Raw genomic sequence first — 16,699 nt, 5'->3', positions numbered from 1 at the left:
GGACCCAGCTCTGCTGGGGTTTCCGCTCACATCCACATCCAGCAGCGTCACAAGGGCCCTTGAACCACTGCCTGGAAAACATGATCCATCCCAGATGTGTGTGAGAGGGCCCCAGCCCAGAAGGAATGGGAATGAGGAGCAGCCCCAACCCCCCTCAGCAGCCCCCGCCCTCCTCGCCCTGGGGATTCCTGAGGAACAGCCCAGCTCCCTGCCTTGACTGCTGGGGAAGCCGTGGTGCCCAGGTATGTGAGGGGAAGCCCAGGACAGATGGTGCATGTCGAGGGATGCTCCGCAGGTCCCAGGCGCAGGCGGGAGGGAGGTATTGGGGCAGAGCTCAGCCTCACTGCGCCGGCCACCAGGCTGAATGCATGGATTTGATACCGTCTGCATTCAGGGCTGTGCACCCCAGGGCCAAGGGGACTGGCTGGGCATGGAGGTGGGGAGATGCCTCTGTCTAGTCCAGCCCTCCTATGTGTGTGTTCTAGGTCCCAGCTGTTTTGAAGCCAGAGGGATCCCCCGGCATGGATTGACAGTGAGATGGGGCAGTGGGGGAAGGGGTTGCTCCTGTATTGTTGTGACGCAGCCATTCATGCTGCAAGTTGTGTAATCTGGGCAGACATCATTGCCCCCGGCTGAGGAATTCACTGGTACGGGACATAGTGTAATAACGGGCCAGATTGCAGCCACTTCCCTTCTTGGCACTTGCTCACACAGACATGCAGGCACACAGAGTAACATGTGCACACACAGAGAAACATGCAGATACTCGGAATGAAATCCAGACACAGGATGCGAATGCTACACACACGGACATGCACACACAGTATGTGCTATTGGGTCCAAAGCCCAGCCCCTTCCCCTCCTGGCCCCTCGCTGACAGACACAGTGTCTCTCACACACATGCTCTCTCACACACTCACTGCCAGGCCAGGTTTTCCATGCTCTCACCACGCTGGCTGCCGTGCTGTGGAAGCCAGGTCTCAGTGGTGAGCACCTTCAGAACCTGGCCCTGAGCCACTCGCATGCCAGATGCTGAGCACCCCCTGAGCTGGCATGGCTTCCCAGCACCGATCTAACATTCACCCGCAGACACTGAGCCAGCACTCCCCTGCCACAGGGGTGTGAGCCCAGGACCTGCCCCTCTGCATTAGGGCACTCTGGGGGAAGGGCCAGGTAGGAGTGTGTGTGTCTGGGGCTCTCGCTGCTGGGCACTCAGGTGCTTTGAGCTGCGCTTTGTTTGCACTCGGTCGGCCGCAATGATTTCCCAGGCAGCACCCGACTACAAAGAGCTTCGTGTTTTGGGACAATTGCCTGCCTTGAAAGCTGTGAACACCTTGGGTCTGACACCCGCTCACACATGCACCAACACGCACACACTGCCACACACAACAACATGCACTCACTGTAACACACACTCGTTGACACTGTAACACAAACGCACTCCACACACACCAACATATGCTCACTATAACACCCACACACATGCTGACACACGCTCACTCACACACACACACTCACTGGAACACTCACACTCACTTTACACACGCTGTAACATACACTCCATGTCAGACACATACCAAACACACACAACACACTCACTGGAACATGCTCACTATACCGCACACTCACACTGACATATCACACACAGATCCACATGATCACTGAAAAACACACACACCATGTTACACACACATTATCCCCACTCACTGTCAGACACTCACACAGACGCATATGTTCACTGTAACACATCCTCACCCCCTCCACATGACCAACATGTCATACATGCACAAAAACACACTCTTTGTAACCCCGTCCATGCATGTGCATTTGCCCCGTCCTGTCTGAATACACGCTGTGTGCTCTGCGAGTGACTCTTGGGCCGTGCAATGCTGGCTGCAGTCCAGCGCACAGAGTGTTAAGGGTGGCACCAGTGATTGGGGACGGAGGGGGGAGGATGGGACAAAGCCTCTTTCATTCCCTGCTTGGAGAGTTTCCTGTCTGACCTACATACCTCCCCACGCTGCCCTGAGCCAAGGCCCCTGGCTCTGTCCCAGCAGGCATGGGAGGGGGCAGTTTAGCTGAGCCATGAGGTAGTGGTGGGAGCAGTGTCAGGAGGGGCCGTGGGAAGGGAAGGAAAAGAAAGGGTCCAGCTGGAGCAGAGGATGGGAAAGGAAAAGCCATGATGGGGAGGAAGGGGGAAGCATGAGCCCCAGCCCATTCCCATGACGGGCCTGCCCTGGCGAAGGTGCTTCATGGCATTCAGGGCAACAATCCACCCTGCCCCCACAATACGGATCAGTTCCCCCACCCCTGGGTAGCTGTGTCCCATGCTGAGATGGGAACCCCCAACTGCTTGGCCCTGAAGCCTGGTAGAAGGGGTTGCCCGGCCCGAGGCCCCAGACACTGAGCCTCAGGTACCCCACTCCTTGGCCATGGGACCCCCAGCCTGGCCCACTCTCCAGGGCAGTGACCATGGGTGGGGGGAAAGAACCTGGCACTTCTCACACACAGACACACACACTTACTTCCCTCTGCCTGGAGAGCTAAGTGAATGTTACAGCCAAGAAAGACAAACACAAAACACACAGTCAGGGGCACAGCTGGGAAAAGAACCTGGAGTCCAGGCTCCCAGCCTGCCCTGATCTCACTCGCTAGATCCCACTCCTCTCTCAGAGCCGGGGATACAACCCAGGAGTCCTGGCTCCCATCTCAGCCCTAAGTGTAAATTCATGATACTTCCTGTGACAGACTGGGAGCAATGTCTATATTCCGGTATGACCTCCTCCTGGGTCTGTGAATGCACCATTGTGTATCGGGACCTTCCTGGAGGAGTGTGACTTTCATGTTATGTTTCATGTCCATAGTTAATTGGCGCATCCATTGCGCAGTGGGGGCTGGACACCTAGTGGAAAGACTATGAGATGCATCTTGATCACTTGATGGCACAGGGCCACAACACAGACTGGCTTTCCTCTGCTGAGACAGTGCCTTTGCCATCCATAGGGCCATTACCTTGGACTGACCCTCTCCACAGAAGCAGCTAGAGCCTGCATCTCCCCCGACAGAAGCACATGGGGAAAGGAGGGCCCAAGATGATTTTAAAAGGGAGGGGGCTACCCTAAGTGAGGCCAGTCCATCGTTCCGTGCCTGGCGGCCAGGCTAAGAGGAGATAGGGTGGTATGGCTTAAGGATGCTGGGCACACTTAGGCCTCCCAAGATGGGTAGATCAGCCTGGGGCAGGAGCTGCAGTCAGGGCTCTGTGTTGTGTCCATGGACTCATTGTGGATCTCTAGGTGGTTTGGTTAAGAGCAACGTGCCTGTGGTTCAGAAATGCCTTGACCAAGCCCCTGTTCTGATGCGGGCTGGGTTAAATCTCCTTAAACTGTTGTGACTGCCAGTCCTCATTGATGAGTGGTGTAAGAGACAGCTAGGCCGCCCCACCTGACCCAAGAGGTATGCCAGCCCACCCAGGAATTTGGCCTATGTGGGCAGAGGGCTCTCCAGGGTATTTGGGTAAGAGGGAAGCAGGACAAAACAAGAGTCAGACAAAGCCCGAAGAAGCAGCTGGCAGCACAAGCCAGGAGCAAGCCTAGAGCGCTTGGGGGTGGGGGGTGGGGGCTGTGTCTGGGGCTGTGAGCAAGGACACTGCCTCCTGTTGTTTGGTGCCACCTGTGTTTGGGGGAACAGGACTTTGTACAGTCCATGTAAATACACAGGATTATACCAAAGGGCCCAGACTCTGTCGTCCAGGCTCCTCCCAGCTAGAACCACCCCCAGGGCCCTGGGCTTTGACCAGCCACTCAGGTCAAAAGTGGTAGCAGCCAAGTTGTCAAGAACCCAGAGCACCCACAGCCCAGGGGCCTCTGGAGAGATGTGTCTGGAGCACCCGTGGCCCAGAGGACTCCAGGGAGATGTGTCCAGAGCATCCGCGGCCCAGGGGACTCTGGGGAGACATGTCCAGAGAACACGTGGACTGGGAGACATGTCCAAGCACTTGGGGCTGGGGCAGGCTGGGGTGCTGGCTCCAACGTGTAAGGCAGCCAGACTGTGGGGGCACTTAGAGACCTGGTAACAGTGACCTGGCTCAGCCCAGACCCAGGGGGCTTGGCAGCAGGGTCCCCTCACAATGGCCAGGTGTCCATTCAGAGGAGGGGCAGGGGGAAGGACAGGCTGTGACAAGCCCTATCCTCTCCCTCCATCCCCCTGCACATGGGGTCACTCAGGATCCCTACAAGATTTTCTGCAAGAATCGGGGGGTTAGCCCCGTTCAGCTGGCTGAAGCCAGGGAAATGGAGCAGGGTCTGGGAGGAGGAGTGGGAGCAGGACCCAGGGGAAATAGCTGGCAAAGGGGGAACAGAAGGGGAAGAGGGAGCATGTGGGGGGTTGGTGGGGGGGAGGGATGACGGGGGAAAGGGCACAATCTGGCATGGGGGACAGGGGTAGAGGGCAGGGTTGTGAGAGGTATGGGGGGCAGGGCCTATGGGCATCGACTCACACAGAATTTTCAGCGGTTGCCTAACAACTGGGATGCCCCACAGACCTAGCCAAGACCAATCCATGTGGGGCGGGTAGGAGCTTTAACCTGAGAGACCCCCCCCTCCCAATTCCCGTGGACCCAAGCCCTGGTGCAGGCTGCTGGGAGGCTGGGGGGAGAAGTCGGTTTCTAGGGGGGAAGCTGCCCTTGGTGGCACATTTCCCCCGTGGCAGGATGAATGGGCCGCTCTGGCCCAGGCTAGTTCCGAGCCGTTAACCCCCCTTCTCCTGCTGGGTCCGGCATCACCATGGCTGCCCCAGGCCTCCAAGTGCGGATCATCTTCTGGTGAGCGGTACCCCCTACCCAGCACTGCCCCCCAGGACCCCCTCACCCAGCACCGCCCCCATGGGCACACCTCGTACAACTCCACCCTCCATGGGCACCCCTCACCCAGCTACACCCGCCATGGGCACACCCATACAGTTCCACCCCTGTGGGCACCCCCTCACCCAGCACCCCCCCCGTGGGCACCCCTCACCCAGCATTGCCCCCCAGCACTCCTCACCCAGCACCGTCCCCATGGGCGCTCCTCACCCAGCATTGCCCCCCCCAGGGCACCCCTCATCCAGTTACACCTCCCATGGGCACCCCTCACCCAGCACTGCTGCCATGAACACACCCTATACAACTTCACCCTCCATGGGTACCCCTCACCCAGCTACACCCCCCCATGGGTACTCCTCACCCAGCACTGCCCCCATGGGCACACCTCATACAGCTCCACCCCCATGGGCACCCCTCACTCAGCACCACCCCCATGGGCACTGCTCACCCAGTTACACCTCCCACGGGCACCCCTCAGCCAGCACTGCCCCCATGGGCACACCCCAAACAGCTCCACCCCGCATGGGCACCCCTCACCCAGAAATGCCCCCATGGGCACACCCCATACATTTCCACCCCCATGGGCATCCCTCACCCAGCACCGCTCCCCATGGGCACCCCCTACCCAGCACTGCCCCCTGGCACCCTCGATGGGCACGTCCTACCCAGCACTGCCCCCCTAAGGGCACAGCCCACCCTAGGCACTGGGTCCCTGCCTCAGCCTCCCTTCTCACCCCCGCAATTCTGACACCCCTGACACTGGGCCTCTGCCCAAACCCCAGCATTCCTGCCCACACTGGTTCCCTTTCAGCATGGGGCTGCTCCACACTGATGTTGGGCTGTTTGCCTTGTAGTGGCAGCTGAGGATACAGAAGCCGGGTGAGTAAAGAGACCTCCCCCCACATGTATCCCCCACCCTCCTGTGAGAGACACAGCCTATGTGGCCCTCATTCCACCTGTGTGCCCTCCCAATGCCCCCATGTGCCCCTGGCTTTTGCTGGGCCTTCACACCTTCATATGTGGGGGATGGTTCCCAGCCCTTCCCCCTAGGGATCTGCCCCCAGGGTCCCTCCTGCAGGGGGAGCTGGGCCCAATGGCTGATGGTGTCTCCCCTTCTGAGGAGTGGCATGCCCTGGGTGATGCCAAAGGGCAGGGTGTAGGGGGATTTGTGGGCCTAATAGGCTCCCTGGGGCTGGGGAAAGGGGAGCAGTGGTGGGGCCCTCCCCCACTCCAAGTCACTGACCTTCCCCCCATCTCTCCTTCTGCTCCCCCTAGTTCCTGCAGCTGCAGGAGTTCCTAGAGAAACGCTTCCCAAAGCAGCTGGAGATTGTGAGTGACTGGGGTGAGGCTGGGGCTTGGGGACCAGGTGCAGGAGGGGCAGAGGGCCTGGGTTAGGTGGGACAGGGAATCTGGGTTGGGAGCTGCTCCAGCACCAGCAGGGCAGGGTTAGAGCAAGGCGCCCCACTCCACTCACCTGAGCCCCCAAGGGCATCCCCAAGATTTGTGTGGGGATCTCATGCCCCAGGCTCCTCAAGGTTTCATCCCCACTCCGGGACAGCTCTCCTTGGGGCCCACTGCCCTGCTGTTCAGTCCCCACGCTTCCCCCATCTGCTCACCACACACTCGCTGTCTCCCCAGACAGGGGAAATGGCCCCCGGCTCTGGGGCCTTCGAGGTTCTTCTCCCTGACAGCGGGGAGGTCCTGCACTCCAAGATTGTGAGTACCCAGCAGGCGCTGTGTGTTGGTACCTCCCGGCTGGGGAATCTGGGGGGCTGGGGGCTGGGGGGCTGGGGGCACATCCCCGGCTCTGGGGGGCTCTCTGTGGGGGGCACATGCTCGGCTTTGAGGGCTCTGTGCTGGGGGCACATCCTTAACTGGGGGAGGCTGGACAGGGGCACTGTGCGGGGTGTCACATCCTTGGCTTTGGGGGCCACTCTGCAGGGGGCACATCCTCAGCACTGGGAGTGCTGGGGGGCACTGTGATGGGGGCACATCCCTGACTCTGGGGGTGCTTGGGGGCACTGTGCAGGGGGCACATCCCTGTTTTGGGAGGCGGCGTGGGGGACACATCCCCAGCTTTAGGGGGAAATGGGCAGAAGGGCAGGGGTATCACGGGGAGCACAGACTGACCCATCCCCTGATCCCATAGAACGGTGATGGCTATGTGGACAGTAACGCCAAGGTGCAGCGCATCTGTGAAGGCATCAGCAAGGTCCTGAAACAGTAACGAGCAGGGATTGGGTAAGAGAACCCTGGCTGAGGGGTAGTTGGAGGCATTAGGAGCCCAGTGGGCTAGGCGGTCACGTCCCAGCCCAGGTGGGGTCTGCGCTCTGTGGGAGGTTGAGGGATATGCTCCAGCCCATGTGGGGTCACAGGACACGCCCCTGGCTGTGTGGGGTCGGGGGATGAACATGCCAGGAGCTGACACTGCCCCATCTCCCCTCTCTCCACACAGGGTGCTGTGCTTTCCAGGGCAGCACATGACGGGATCAGCCGAAAGGGAGTCACAGCCCAGGCCAGTCCCTGATCTCCCCCTGGTGCTCCAACCCCTGTGGCTGTTACCAAGCAATAAAGAACAACATCTTGGCAGGCAACTCCGTACCCTTTATTTACAGGGAATGCAGTGCTCTAAAAGGGGAAGTCCCACGTCAGCCCCGTCCTGTGGCATATCCGGTCCTGAGTCCTATGGGGAGCCACATCCTGTGCCACGGCCTGTCCTGAGTGCTGAGTCCAGGGGCAACCCTGTCCCGCAGCATGGCACGTGGTGAGTCCTGGAGGCAGCCCCGTCCCGCAGCACGGCAGGTTCCAAATCCCCATAGTGCTGCTGATCCTTGGAGGCCGGTTTCTGCTCCCCATTTAATTTTCAGTCTTCAGGGCTTCCAACACCCCACTGCTCCCCCACATGCCCCTGGCTTCTCCCTCCGGGAAACTCACATGGGCCTGGGGCAGGCAAAGAGCAGTGGCACGGCAAGGGGGTGGGGGCACTGGCATAGTTCTCAACACCCGACCTGCCTGAGGAGTGGGGGCAGCAGACGCTGCTCATGGGGAGTTGCTGCAATGGCCCCCGCTCGCTCCAGGATGTGCTGCTTTTAAGTGCTAGTTCAAAGGTGGCTCCCATGGCTCACACCATGGTCTCGTACTCCAGGATCACCGTGGGGATGGGGGAGGGGAGTGACGGGTGCCTCTTCCTGGGGGCCTCACCATGCCCCAAGCAGCCATCACCCCCACCTGCTGCCATGCAGCATGGTCCCTGAAGTGCATCGAACTCGGGCTGCACTGTGGCTGTGTGGATCCCATGCTCCCAGAACACCTGCTGGATCCTCCTGGCCACAGCCCCGTAGGAGGCAGTGTCCAGGCACCCGACATGGGCTGTGGCCACCAGGTTGTAGGCACTGTCCAGCTGCCAGACATGGAGCTCACGCAGGGCTGCCACCCCCTCCGTGCCCCTCAGATGCAACTCAAGTCGCCAAAGGTCCAGATGGTCGGGCACAGCCTGCAGCAGCACCAGGGCAGACTCCCGCAGGGATGGGGCAGCCAAAAGGATCAAGGCCAGCACCATAACCACACAAAGCCCAGGGTCCAGGTACAGCAGCCAGCAGGTCCCCAGCTCTGCCAGGGTTGGTGCAGGGCTGCCTAGGGGCCGGCATGGCGTCCCAATGCTGGAGGGCAGGCAGGCCACTTGCTCCCCGCATGCTGGCCACAACAGGTGGAAGGCAAGTGAATATAGCAGCACAGTGGCAGGGCCCAAGGAGGCAGACAGGAGGCGAAGGCAGAGAGCCAACCGGGCACCAGACTCCTCTGAAGGCAAGCACCCGTCCTCTAGCCAGGGCTGCCTGTTCCCCAGCAGGTCTGTGCAGGGGGGAAGGAAGAGGTGTGAAAAGGGTGTGGGGGCAGCATTTCATGCTACAGCTTGGGGGCAAAGGGCAGGGATCTCAGGGCAAGGTGCGGGGGGAAGGAGCAAAGACTTAGGGAGTCATAGGGCAGGCTCAGTTCTTACTTATGCAAACTCCCCCACCCAAAGCTGAAAGAGTGGCCCAGTACCCCTTCCCCCCACACCCATCCCCAAACATCTCACCCCCCGCTGACACAGCAGGCCTGGCCTGGTACCAACCCCCAGCTCAGCCCTGCCCTCTAGCTGAGAGACAGGCCTGGCCCGGTACAGCCCCCAACCTTGCCAGGACTCACCTTGTGTCTCCTGGGCAGATCTGCCTGTAGTTGCACCCTCTCTGCTGGTGCTGGCACTGCTGCTGTGGTGACTCTTCACCCGAGAGGGATGGTGCTGCCCATCCAGCCTCACCCCAGCCAGATGGATGAGGAGCCCAGCAGCCCCGACTCCCACCAGTGCCAGGGGCCGCTCTGTCACCTGGGGCTGCCCTGCCCGGTGCAGTGCTCTGGGCAGCAGGGCCAGGCAGAGTGCTGTCAGGAACACACCACACACCAGGGTCCCTGCCACTCGGGCCCGCACCCATCCAAAGGTGTTCCTGCAATCAGGGTGTGCTCCGCAGGTCAGCTGGCCATCCAGCAGAGCCACCCCCAGCGCGAGCACCATCCCCAGTGTCTGGAGTGAGCAGGAGAGAGCCAGCAGCGAGCCTGTGACCCGGCTGGCCACCACCTCTGCCAGGAACAGGCCGATGGCAAGACAGAGCTGAGCGGTTAGCCAGCCCTGGTGCCCCCACAGCCCTGGCCCTGCCAGCCAGCCCTGGTGCTCCGTCTGCATCGGCAGCCCGGGCAGCCCCATCCCTACCCCAGCAGTGCCTGCCCCCATATGGGCTCTTGTCCCTGTCTAGCCTCTGGACTCCTGTCCCTACCCCAACCCACTCCCCTGGCAGCCTTGTCCCTGCCCCTGTCCCAGCAGCCTTCTCCCTATCTGCGCTCTGGGCTCCTGTCCCTGCCCCTGCTGCTCTGCACTTGTCGCCAAGAGTTTGCACTCGGAGTGGCCAGTGCACACAGTCCCGTTGTCCTTGGGGGTTCCTTAAAGGGGCAGCACCCGCTCCCTCCCGCTGTGGCTGCCTGCCCAGCCCACCACCAGCTGGCAAGCACAGCACACAGGCTGCTCTCAGTCTCACAGCCCTTGACTCAGCAGGAAGACATCCCCTCTTCTCTCTGCAAGATGGGATGGGAGCAAGCAGGTGCCCCCATTCCTGGGGTCCACATGGGGCAGCTCAGACATGGGAACTCCAAGGGCCTCTGTACTGGGGAAACTGGGAATCCCAGCTCCACCAGGGGTCAGCACTGCAGAAAACTGGGAATCCCAGCTCCAACCAGGGGGTCTGTACTGGGGAAAACTGGGAATCCCAGCACCAGCAGAGGCTTCATAGATTCCAAGTCCAGAAAGGATCAATCACTATGATCAACTAGTCTGACTTCCTGTATAATGCAGGCCTTCCCTGCATTAATTGCTGATTGAACTAGAGGAGATGTGTTAGAAAAATATCCTATCTAGAACTAAAAATTGTCAGTGATTGAGAATCCACCAGGACCCTTGGTAAATTGTTCCAATGGTTAATTACCCTCACTGTCAAAACATTATGCCTTATTTTCAGTCTGAATGTGTCTAGCTTCAATTTCCAGCCATTGGATCATGTGCTACCTTTCTCTTGTAGATCAAAAAGCCCGTTATTAAATATTTATTCCCCATGTAGGTACTTACAGACTATTATCAAGTCACACTTTAACCTTCTCTTTGTTAAACTAAATAGATTGTGCTCTTTGAATCTACCACGAGAAGGCATGTTTTCTAATTATTTAATCATTCTCATTGCTCATATCTGAATCCTCTCCAATTTATCAACATAATTCTTGAATTGTGGGCACCAGAATGGGGGACAGTATTCCAGCAGCAGTCACACCAGTGCTAAATACAGAAATCTTCTGTACCCCTAGTTGCGATGTCTGTTTATGCATTCCAGGATTGGATTAGCCTTTTGGGCCACAGAGTTGCCTGTGGACTCATGTTCAGCTGATTATCCACCACAACTCCCAAATCTTTTTCAGAATCACTGCTTCCCAGGATAGAGTCCCCCATTGTTTGTATGGCCTACTTTCTTTATTCCTAGCTGTATACCTTTACATTTAGTTATATTAAAACATATATTCTTTGCTTACACCCAGCTTACCAAGAGATCCAGACTTGGTCTGAATCAGTGACCTGTCCTCTTCATTACTTACCACTCCCTCAATTTTTGTGTCATCTGCAAACTTTATCAGTGACGATTTTCTGTTTCTTCCATGTAATTAATAAAGAAGTTCAATGGCATAGGGCCCAGAACCGATCTTTGGGGGACCCACTGGAAACACACGTGCTTGATGATGCTTCCTTGTTTACAGTTACATTTTGAGACCTATCAGTTAGCCAGTTTTTAAATCCATTTAATGTGGGACATGTTAATTTTATATCGGTCTAGTTTTTTAATCAAAATGTTGGGCAGTACCAAGTCGAACACCTTACAGAAGTCTGTGTATATTACATCAACACTATTACCTTTATCAACCAAACTTGTAATGTCATCAAAAAAGACATCAAGTTAGTTTGCCAAGATCTATTTTCCATAAAACCATGCTGATTTGCATTACATTACCCTCCTTTAATTCTTAAATGAGCCCTGAATCAACTGCTCTGTTATCTTGCCTGGGATCAATGTCAGGCTGACAGGACTATAATTACCCAGGTCATCCCATTTACCCTTTCAAAAAATGGCCCAATGTTAGCTTGTGCCAGTCTTCCAGAACTTCCCCGATGCTCCAGGACTTATTGAAAATCAACAGTAACAGTCCAGAAAGCTTGTCAGCCAGCTCTTTACGAACTTTTGGATGCAAGACAACTGGACCTGCTGATTTTAAAATGTCCCACTTCAGTCGTTGCCATTTAATCTCCTCCAGAGATACTAGCTGAATGGAAAGAGATGAGTGGAATGGTTATCATTACCATATGATGAGACTGTATCCTTTGTTTTTCCCCCAAGTACAAAACAGAAATATTGATGTAATGCTTCTGCCTTTTCTGCATTATTATTGATTGTTCCATCTAGTAATGGACCAATACCATTGTCAGGATTCTATTTGTGCCTAATATATTTTTAAAACTCCTTCTTATTGTCCTTAACTCTGCTGGCCATAGATTTCTCCTTGTTTCTATTTGCTTCCCTTATCAATTCTCTGCAATGCCTAACTTCCGATATGTATTCATTCTTTCAACGTCCCCTTTTTTCCATGTGTTTCTCTCTCTCTTTAATCTCTGCCCTCTCTTCCCCTCTAAACCAGGTCAGTTTTTTAACCAGCATAGTCTTCTTCCTCAGTTGTCGGATTGAAGCTTTTTGTGCATGAGTAAGGTGTTCTTAAATGGTTTTAACTGGGGTAACTGGTAATCCCAGCTCCACCCAAAGGAGTCTGTACTGGGGCAACTGGGAATCCCAGCCCCATTGCGGGGGGGCTCTGTACTAGGGTATCCCTGTGACACAGTGGGATATGTCTACATCAAACTGTGAAGCCCATTTTGTATGATGTAACCCTGATGAAGCTGAACCTATTTAAATGCCTCCAGCCAGCCTCCCTGCCCAGCCCAAGGGCACGGCAGCTTGCCAAAGGCCCAGCACAGAGAATCCACCAGGACTCACAGTCTGCAGCTGTCCTGATCAAATGATTCTTGAGCTACCCACTTGGACCTCATCTGAACAGGTACCTGGCTGGGGGAGGGTATGGGAGCTGTCCAGCCAACCACCCAGCCAAAGAAGGAAGAGAGCGGGGTGCTACACTGAGTGGGTGGCAGCCATTGCCACATGGCAGCAGGAGAGCAAGGACAGAAGGAAGCTGAACAGCCTGACACACCAACAGAGGCCTTGGATGCACAGGATGGGGGAGATCCAGCAAGGTAGGGGTTTTGGACTTTTGTTATTTTCCAGAGATCATAGAATCATAGAATATCAGGGTTGGAAGGGACCTCAGGAGGTCATCTAGTCCAACCCCCTGCTCAAAGCAGGACCAATCCCCAATTTTTGCCCCAGATCCCTAAATGGCCCCCTCAAGGATTGAACTCACAACCCTGGGTTTAGCAGGCCAATGCTCAAACCACTGAGCTATCTCTCCCTGCAGAGATCGGCCCGGGCACACAATGGGCTTGTCGTCATCGTGATTGGGGAGATTGACCAGAACAGCGGAGATCCGTTACCCTTGAGCGTTTTTGAAGAGTAAAGTGACTGTGGTTCAGAGCTGCCTTTGCTAACTATGTGTTCCCTGCCTTCCTGCCGTATTGTCCCTCAAGGGATTAAACTAGAAGCCCAGAGCACCCACAGCCAGGGGGATGTGTGTGTAAGTGACTAGGGGTTCAGGAGGTCTGGGGATCCGTTCTGGGGGCGAGGGCAGCTGGACTGCGGAGCCCCATGGAGTCCATGCCTGGAAGGGCAATCAAGAAACCCAGGGCTGGGAACAATGACCTGGCTTGACCCAGACTCAGCTCCACCTGGGTCCCTTCACAACAGACAGGACATAGATCACACGCTGCCAGGTTCACAGTGTAATTGACAGAGGTTTGCCTGGGTGTGGCTCAGCCCAGCCGGGCTCTGCAGGATTGGCCTCTTAGGGCGAAGGCTCAGCTGGGCCTGGTGCCTCCTTGGTGCCAGGTGGCTCCTCATCCCCAGTGTCAATGTCATAGTGGGGTGGGGCCTGCCTGTGCCCAGTGCGGTGCGCATACTCCACCACCCGGACATGCCCGTCGGGCCCCACCAGCTGCCGGTAGCGGGGGCAGCCCACAGCGTAGAACAGCTGCTCTTTGATCCTGCGGCCCCACTCTAGCCCATGGCCTGGGGGCTCTGCTGGACCCAGCTCCTGCTCCACCAGTGAGCGGAACAGCTGCTGGTACTGGTCCAGGGACAGGCCGTGGATCCGGAGTGGCTGAACAGCCTGGGCCTTTGCCCTCCTCCTCACCCTGAGGGGCTGGTGGCTGCAGAAGATGCTGGCTGTTGTGGGTCCGGGGGGCATAGAGGCCCAGAGTCCCTGCGAGAAAGGGCAGAGCTGGAGTGATGGGCCAAACCAGGACTCAGAGCTGCTCTCCCCACGCCCCCAGCAATCCCCTGTTGCTGCCTTGTACCAGACCTGCTGGCTGGGGGTCTGGGGCCCTCTACCTCAGATAAGTCAGCCATATATTAATGCCCATGCTGCACCCTCTAGAGGCTCCCCTTCATCTGAGCGTCTCAGCACTTTATACCCAGTAATTCACTAACCCCACCAGGAAGGAATCATGGGGAGCACTGAGATGGAGATGCCTCTGGTGAGAGGCGGGGGCTGTTGGTACGTGGATCCCTCACCTGGCACTGAGATGCAGCCACTTCTGGGGTGGTGCACAAGGGCTCTTTATACAGGGAACCCTCGCCAATGCTGAGATGCAGGTGCCTCTTGGGTGGTGTTCAGGGACCGTTTATACAGGGATCCCCTGGTAGGGTTAGATAAGATGCCTTGTTCATTCTTGTAGGATCTCTAAGGATCACTGATGTGCATGCGGGTCCTGGCCTGGACTGTGGCTCTGAGCCAGTCCCCCAGATCCCTGGCCCTCAATTGTTACCCACCTGTATCAGCATTGCTGTCCCGCCACTCACCTGCCTAGCTTTGTACCCTGGGCCCTGATGTGTTTGCCGTCTCCTTCTGACTGAGGCCGGCCCCACTCTCTCCAAGCTGGGGGCTCTTCGCATGCAGCCCTCAGCACCTGGCCAGCTGCAGTAATTGTGCTCCAGTGCAACGATATTCCCAGATGCCCAAGGGGCTGGAGGGATGCTGAGAGCTGGCCATGACGGGTAGAGCAAGGCTGGGCCTGGCCCATGAGGCGTGAGGCCTGGGTGTGATTCTGCTTCTGGGGGCTGCTGCAAGGGAAGAATAGACAGACAGATGAGGGGGCAAAAGGGGCTACCGTGCTCAATATGACAATATCTGACATTTCGCTCATGAGATCCCAACATGCACTGCAGGCAGTGTATATACAGAGACTGCTGCCCCTGCTACTGAGATGCAGTTGCTGCTGGGGTGGGGGCATGGCAGCTGTTTACACAAGGATCCCTCATCCAGCACTGAGATACAGCTGACTCTGGGGTGAGGTATGGGGGCTGTTTATACAGGCATCTCTTGCCCAGAACTAAGATGCAGCCCCTTCTGGGGTGGGGCACAGGGGCTATTTACACAGGGATCCCTCATCCAGTAAAGAGATGCAGCTGCCTCTGGGGTGGAGCAAGATGAGGCAGCCATTTGACATACGCACAACAGACCCCTCCCATCCACTGCCTCTCACCATCCTGACCAGCCCAGGTGCCTCCAGCCCCACACTGGTGCTGGGCCAGGAATGTCAAGGTTCTGCCCATGTGTGCAGGTTCCGGATGCAGGGCATCACCGAGGAAACATTTGTGGCCTCGGCTGGGATGTTCCAACCTGAGCGGTGTCATGCTGGGTTAGGGAGATGCCTCTCACTGCCCCATCTCACGCCACGTGTCCTCAAAGCAAACTCTTCTCTTCTTCCACCTGCCCCGGAGACCAAGAGGGTAGCGAAAAGACTCCACCCCTCACCCAAGACCCCACCCCCCAGGTTAAGATCAGGCCCCTTGCCTCAGCTCCCATCTCCCCGGGTAAGATCAGGCTGCCACCCCCACAGCTGTCTTGGAATAACAACAGCTGGGCCCCCTGAAATATCTCCTTTGCTCTGCATTTCCCTGATTCGGGGCCCCCTTACTGGGCTGGGTGTCGGGTAGATTTAGGGCACCAAAGGAGATAACGAGGAATCTACGCAGGAGCTGAGTTTGTAGAGATATCCCAGGTTGTAGTCCTAGCACAGCATCCATTCACCGCTGAGGCCCTGCGCAATGTGCATCCCACAGGGACTGGAGATGGGATGCAGACTATGGGCTGCAGCACAGTCTCCTCAGCAGCACATGGCCCGGGCACACAATGGGCTTGTCATCATCGTGATTGGGGAGATTGACCAGAACAGCTATTCCAGAGTAAAAGCAGCTGCCTGGGAAACTGCTCCAGAATAGCCCTTGTGCTTTGAATTCATACCCTACCTTAGTCCAGAATAACTTCACCATGCAAACAAGCCCTAAAAAAGTCAAAAGCTTTGGGATGGGCATGGGGGTTATCACTCCTCTCCTCTGGTACCAGGGGGCTTGCTACCACAAGAGAAGAAGGATGGTCTTTTGGTCAAGGCACTAGTCTGAAACTTGGGAGACCTGGGTTCACTTCCTGACTCTGCCACAGGTTTCCTGTGTGATCTTGGGCAAGTCACTTAGTCTTTCTGTGCCTCAGTTTCTGCTCTGTTCAATGGGGATAGTAGCCTGGCTCTACTTCCCTGGGGTGTGTGAGGATAAATGCAGTAAAGGCTGTGAGGCAGCCAGATGCTATGGTGATGGGGACCAGATTATGCTGGCATAGGCTCAGTGATATAGACAGAACCTGGGACCTGACAGCTCCTGTGGTAGGGAGGCCGGGATAAGATCCACTGGATGAGGGGGAAAAGGGGTCACGCTAGAGAGGGCATGTCTGGATGTTTCTCTCTGTCCTGGTAAAGCTTATGCTCAAATAAATGTGTTAGACTCTAAGGTGCCACAAGTACTCCTGTTCTTTGTGCGGATACAGACTAACAGGGCTGCTACTCTGAAACCTGTCTGGAGTGTGGCTCATGCACCTATTAATGGGTTGGTTCTCACGTTGGATGTGGGGAAACTGAGGCAGCAAGTGGGGACGTGACTCACCCGAGTCACCCAGTGAATCACTGGCAGAGCTAGGGATGTAACTCAGGCATCCTGATCCCTCCCTATTCTAACCACTAACCCCCACGCCGCTCCGGGTCTCTACCCCTTTAAGGACGAG

At 56.7% G+C, this 16,699-nt stretch overlaps 2 protein-coding genes across 8 annotated transcripts; one reads left to right on the top strand and one right to left on the bottom strand.

The window, feature by feature from the left end:
- Positions 1 to 6: 6 nt before the first annotated feature.
- On the top strand, positions 7 to 7,452 carry LOC140915269 (selenoprotein W). 7 transcript variants are annotated; one of them, XR_012160117.1, is made up of 7 exons: positions 7 to 242; positions 486 to 532; positions 5,713 to 5,737; positions 6,134 to 6,187; positions 6,497 to 6,574; positions 7,008 to 7,099; positions 7,314 to 7,452. XR_012160117.1 is itself a non-coding variant. In XM_073354854.1 (4 exons), exons 1-3 carry the CDS (start codon positions 126 to 128, stop codon positions 7,083 to 7,085), a joined length of 273 nt encoding a protein of 90 aa, XP_073210955.1. In that variant the 5' UTR covers positions 7 to 125; the 3' UTR covers positions 7,086 to 7,099; positions 7,314 to 7,452. The 7 variants fall into 7 exon arrangements, 1 of the variants encoding a protein (XP_073210955.1); XR_012160121.1 differs by lacking the exon at positions 486 to 532; XR_012160122.1 differs by lacking the exon at positions 486 to 532 and having other exon boundaries at positions 5,670 to 5,737.
- A 25-nt stretch (positions 7,453 to 7,477) lies between these two features.
- On the bottom strand, positions 7,478 to 9,623 carry LOC140915268 (proton-coupled zinc antiporter SLC30A1). Its single transcript, XM_073354852.1, has 2 exons — positions 9,044 to 9,623; positions 7,478 to 8,707 (listed from the first exon to the last, which is right to left on the bottom strand). Exons 1-2 carry the CDS (start codon positions 9,621 to 9,623, stop codon positions 7,980 to 7,982), a joined length of 1,308 nt encoding a protein of 435 aa, XP_073210953.1. The 3' UTR covers positions 7,478 to 7,979.
- Positions 9,624 to 16,699: the final 7,076 nt, after the last annotated feature.

Source organism: Lepidochelys kempii, chromosome 7 (assembly GCF_965140285.1).
Source record: "Lepidochelys kempii isolate rLepKem1 chromosome 7, rLepKem1.hap1, whole genome shotgun sequence".
Taxonomy (NCBI): Eukaryota; Metazoa; Chordata; order Testudines; family Cheloniidae; genus Lepidochelys; species Lepidochelys kempii.
The sequence above is the reverse complement of the archived record's forward strand: the minus strand, read 5'-3'. Positions and strand labels throughout refer to the sequence as shown.

Coding starts and splice junctions, on each gene's coding strand:
- LOC140915269 (XM_073354854.1), top strand. CDS start 126: ATGGGAATGAGGAGCAGCCCCAACCCCCCTCAGCAGCCCCCGCCCTCC. Junction 243..6,496: donor GGGGAAGCCGTGGTGCCCAG/GTATGTGAGGGG, acceptor CTGTCTCCCCAG/ACAGGGGAAATGGCCCCCGG. Junction 6,575..7,007: donor AGGTCCTGCACTCCAAGATT/GTGAGTACCCAG, acceptor CTGATCCCATAG/AACGGTGATGGCTATGTGGA.
- LOC140915268 (XM_073354852.1), bottom strand. CDS start 9,623: ATGGGGGCAGGCACTGCTGGGGTAGGGATGGGGCTGCCCGGGCTGCCG. Junction 8,708..9,043: donor ATCTGCCCAGGAGACACAAG/GTGAGTCCTGGC, acceptor CCCCCTGCACAG/ACCTGCTGGGGAACAGGCAG.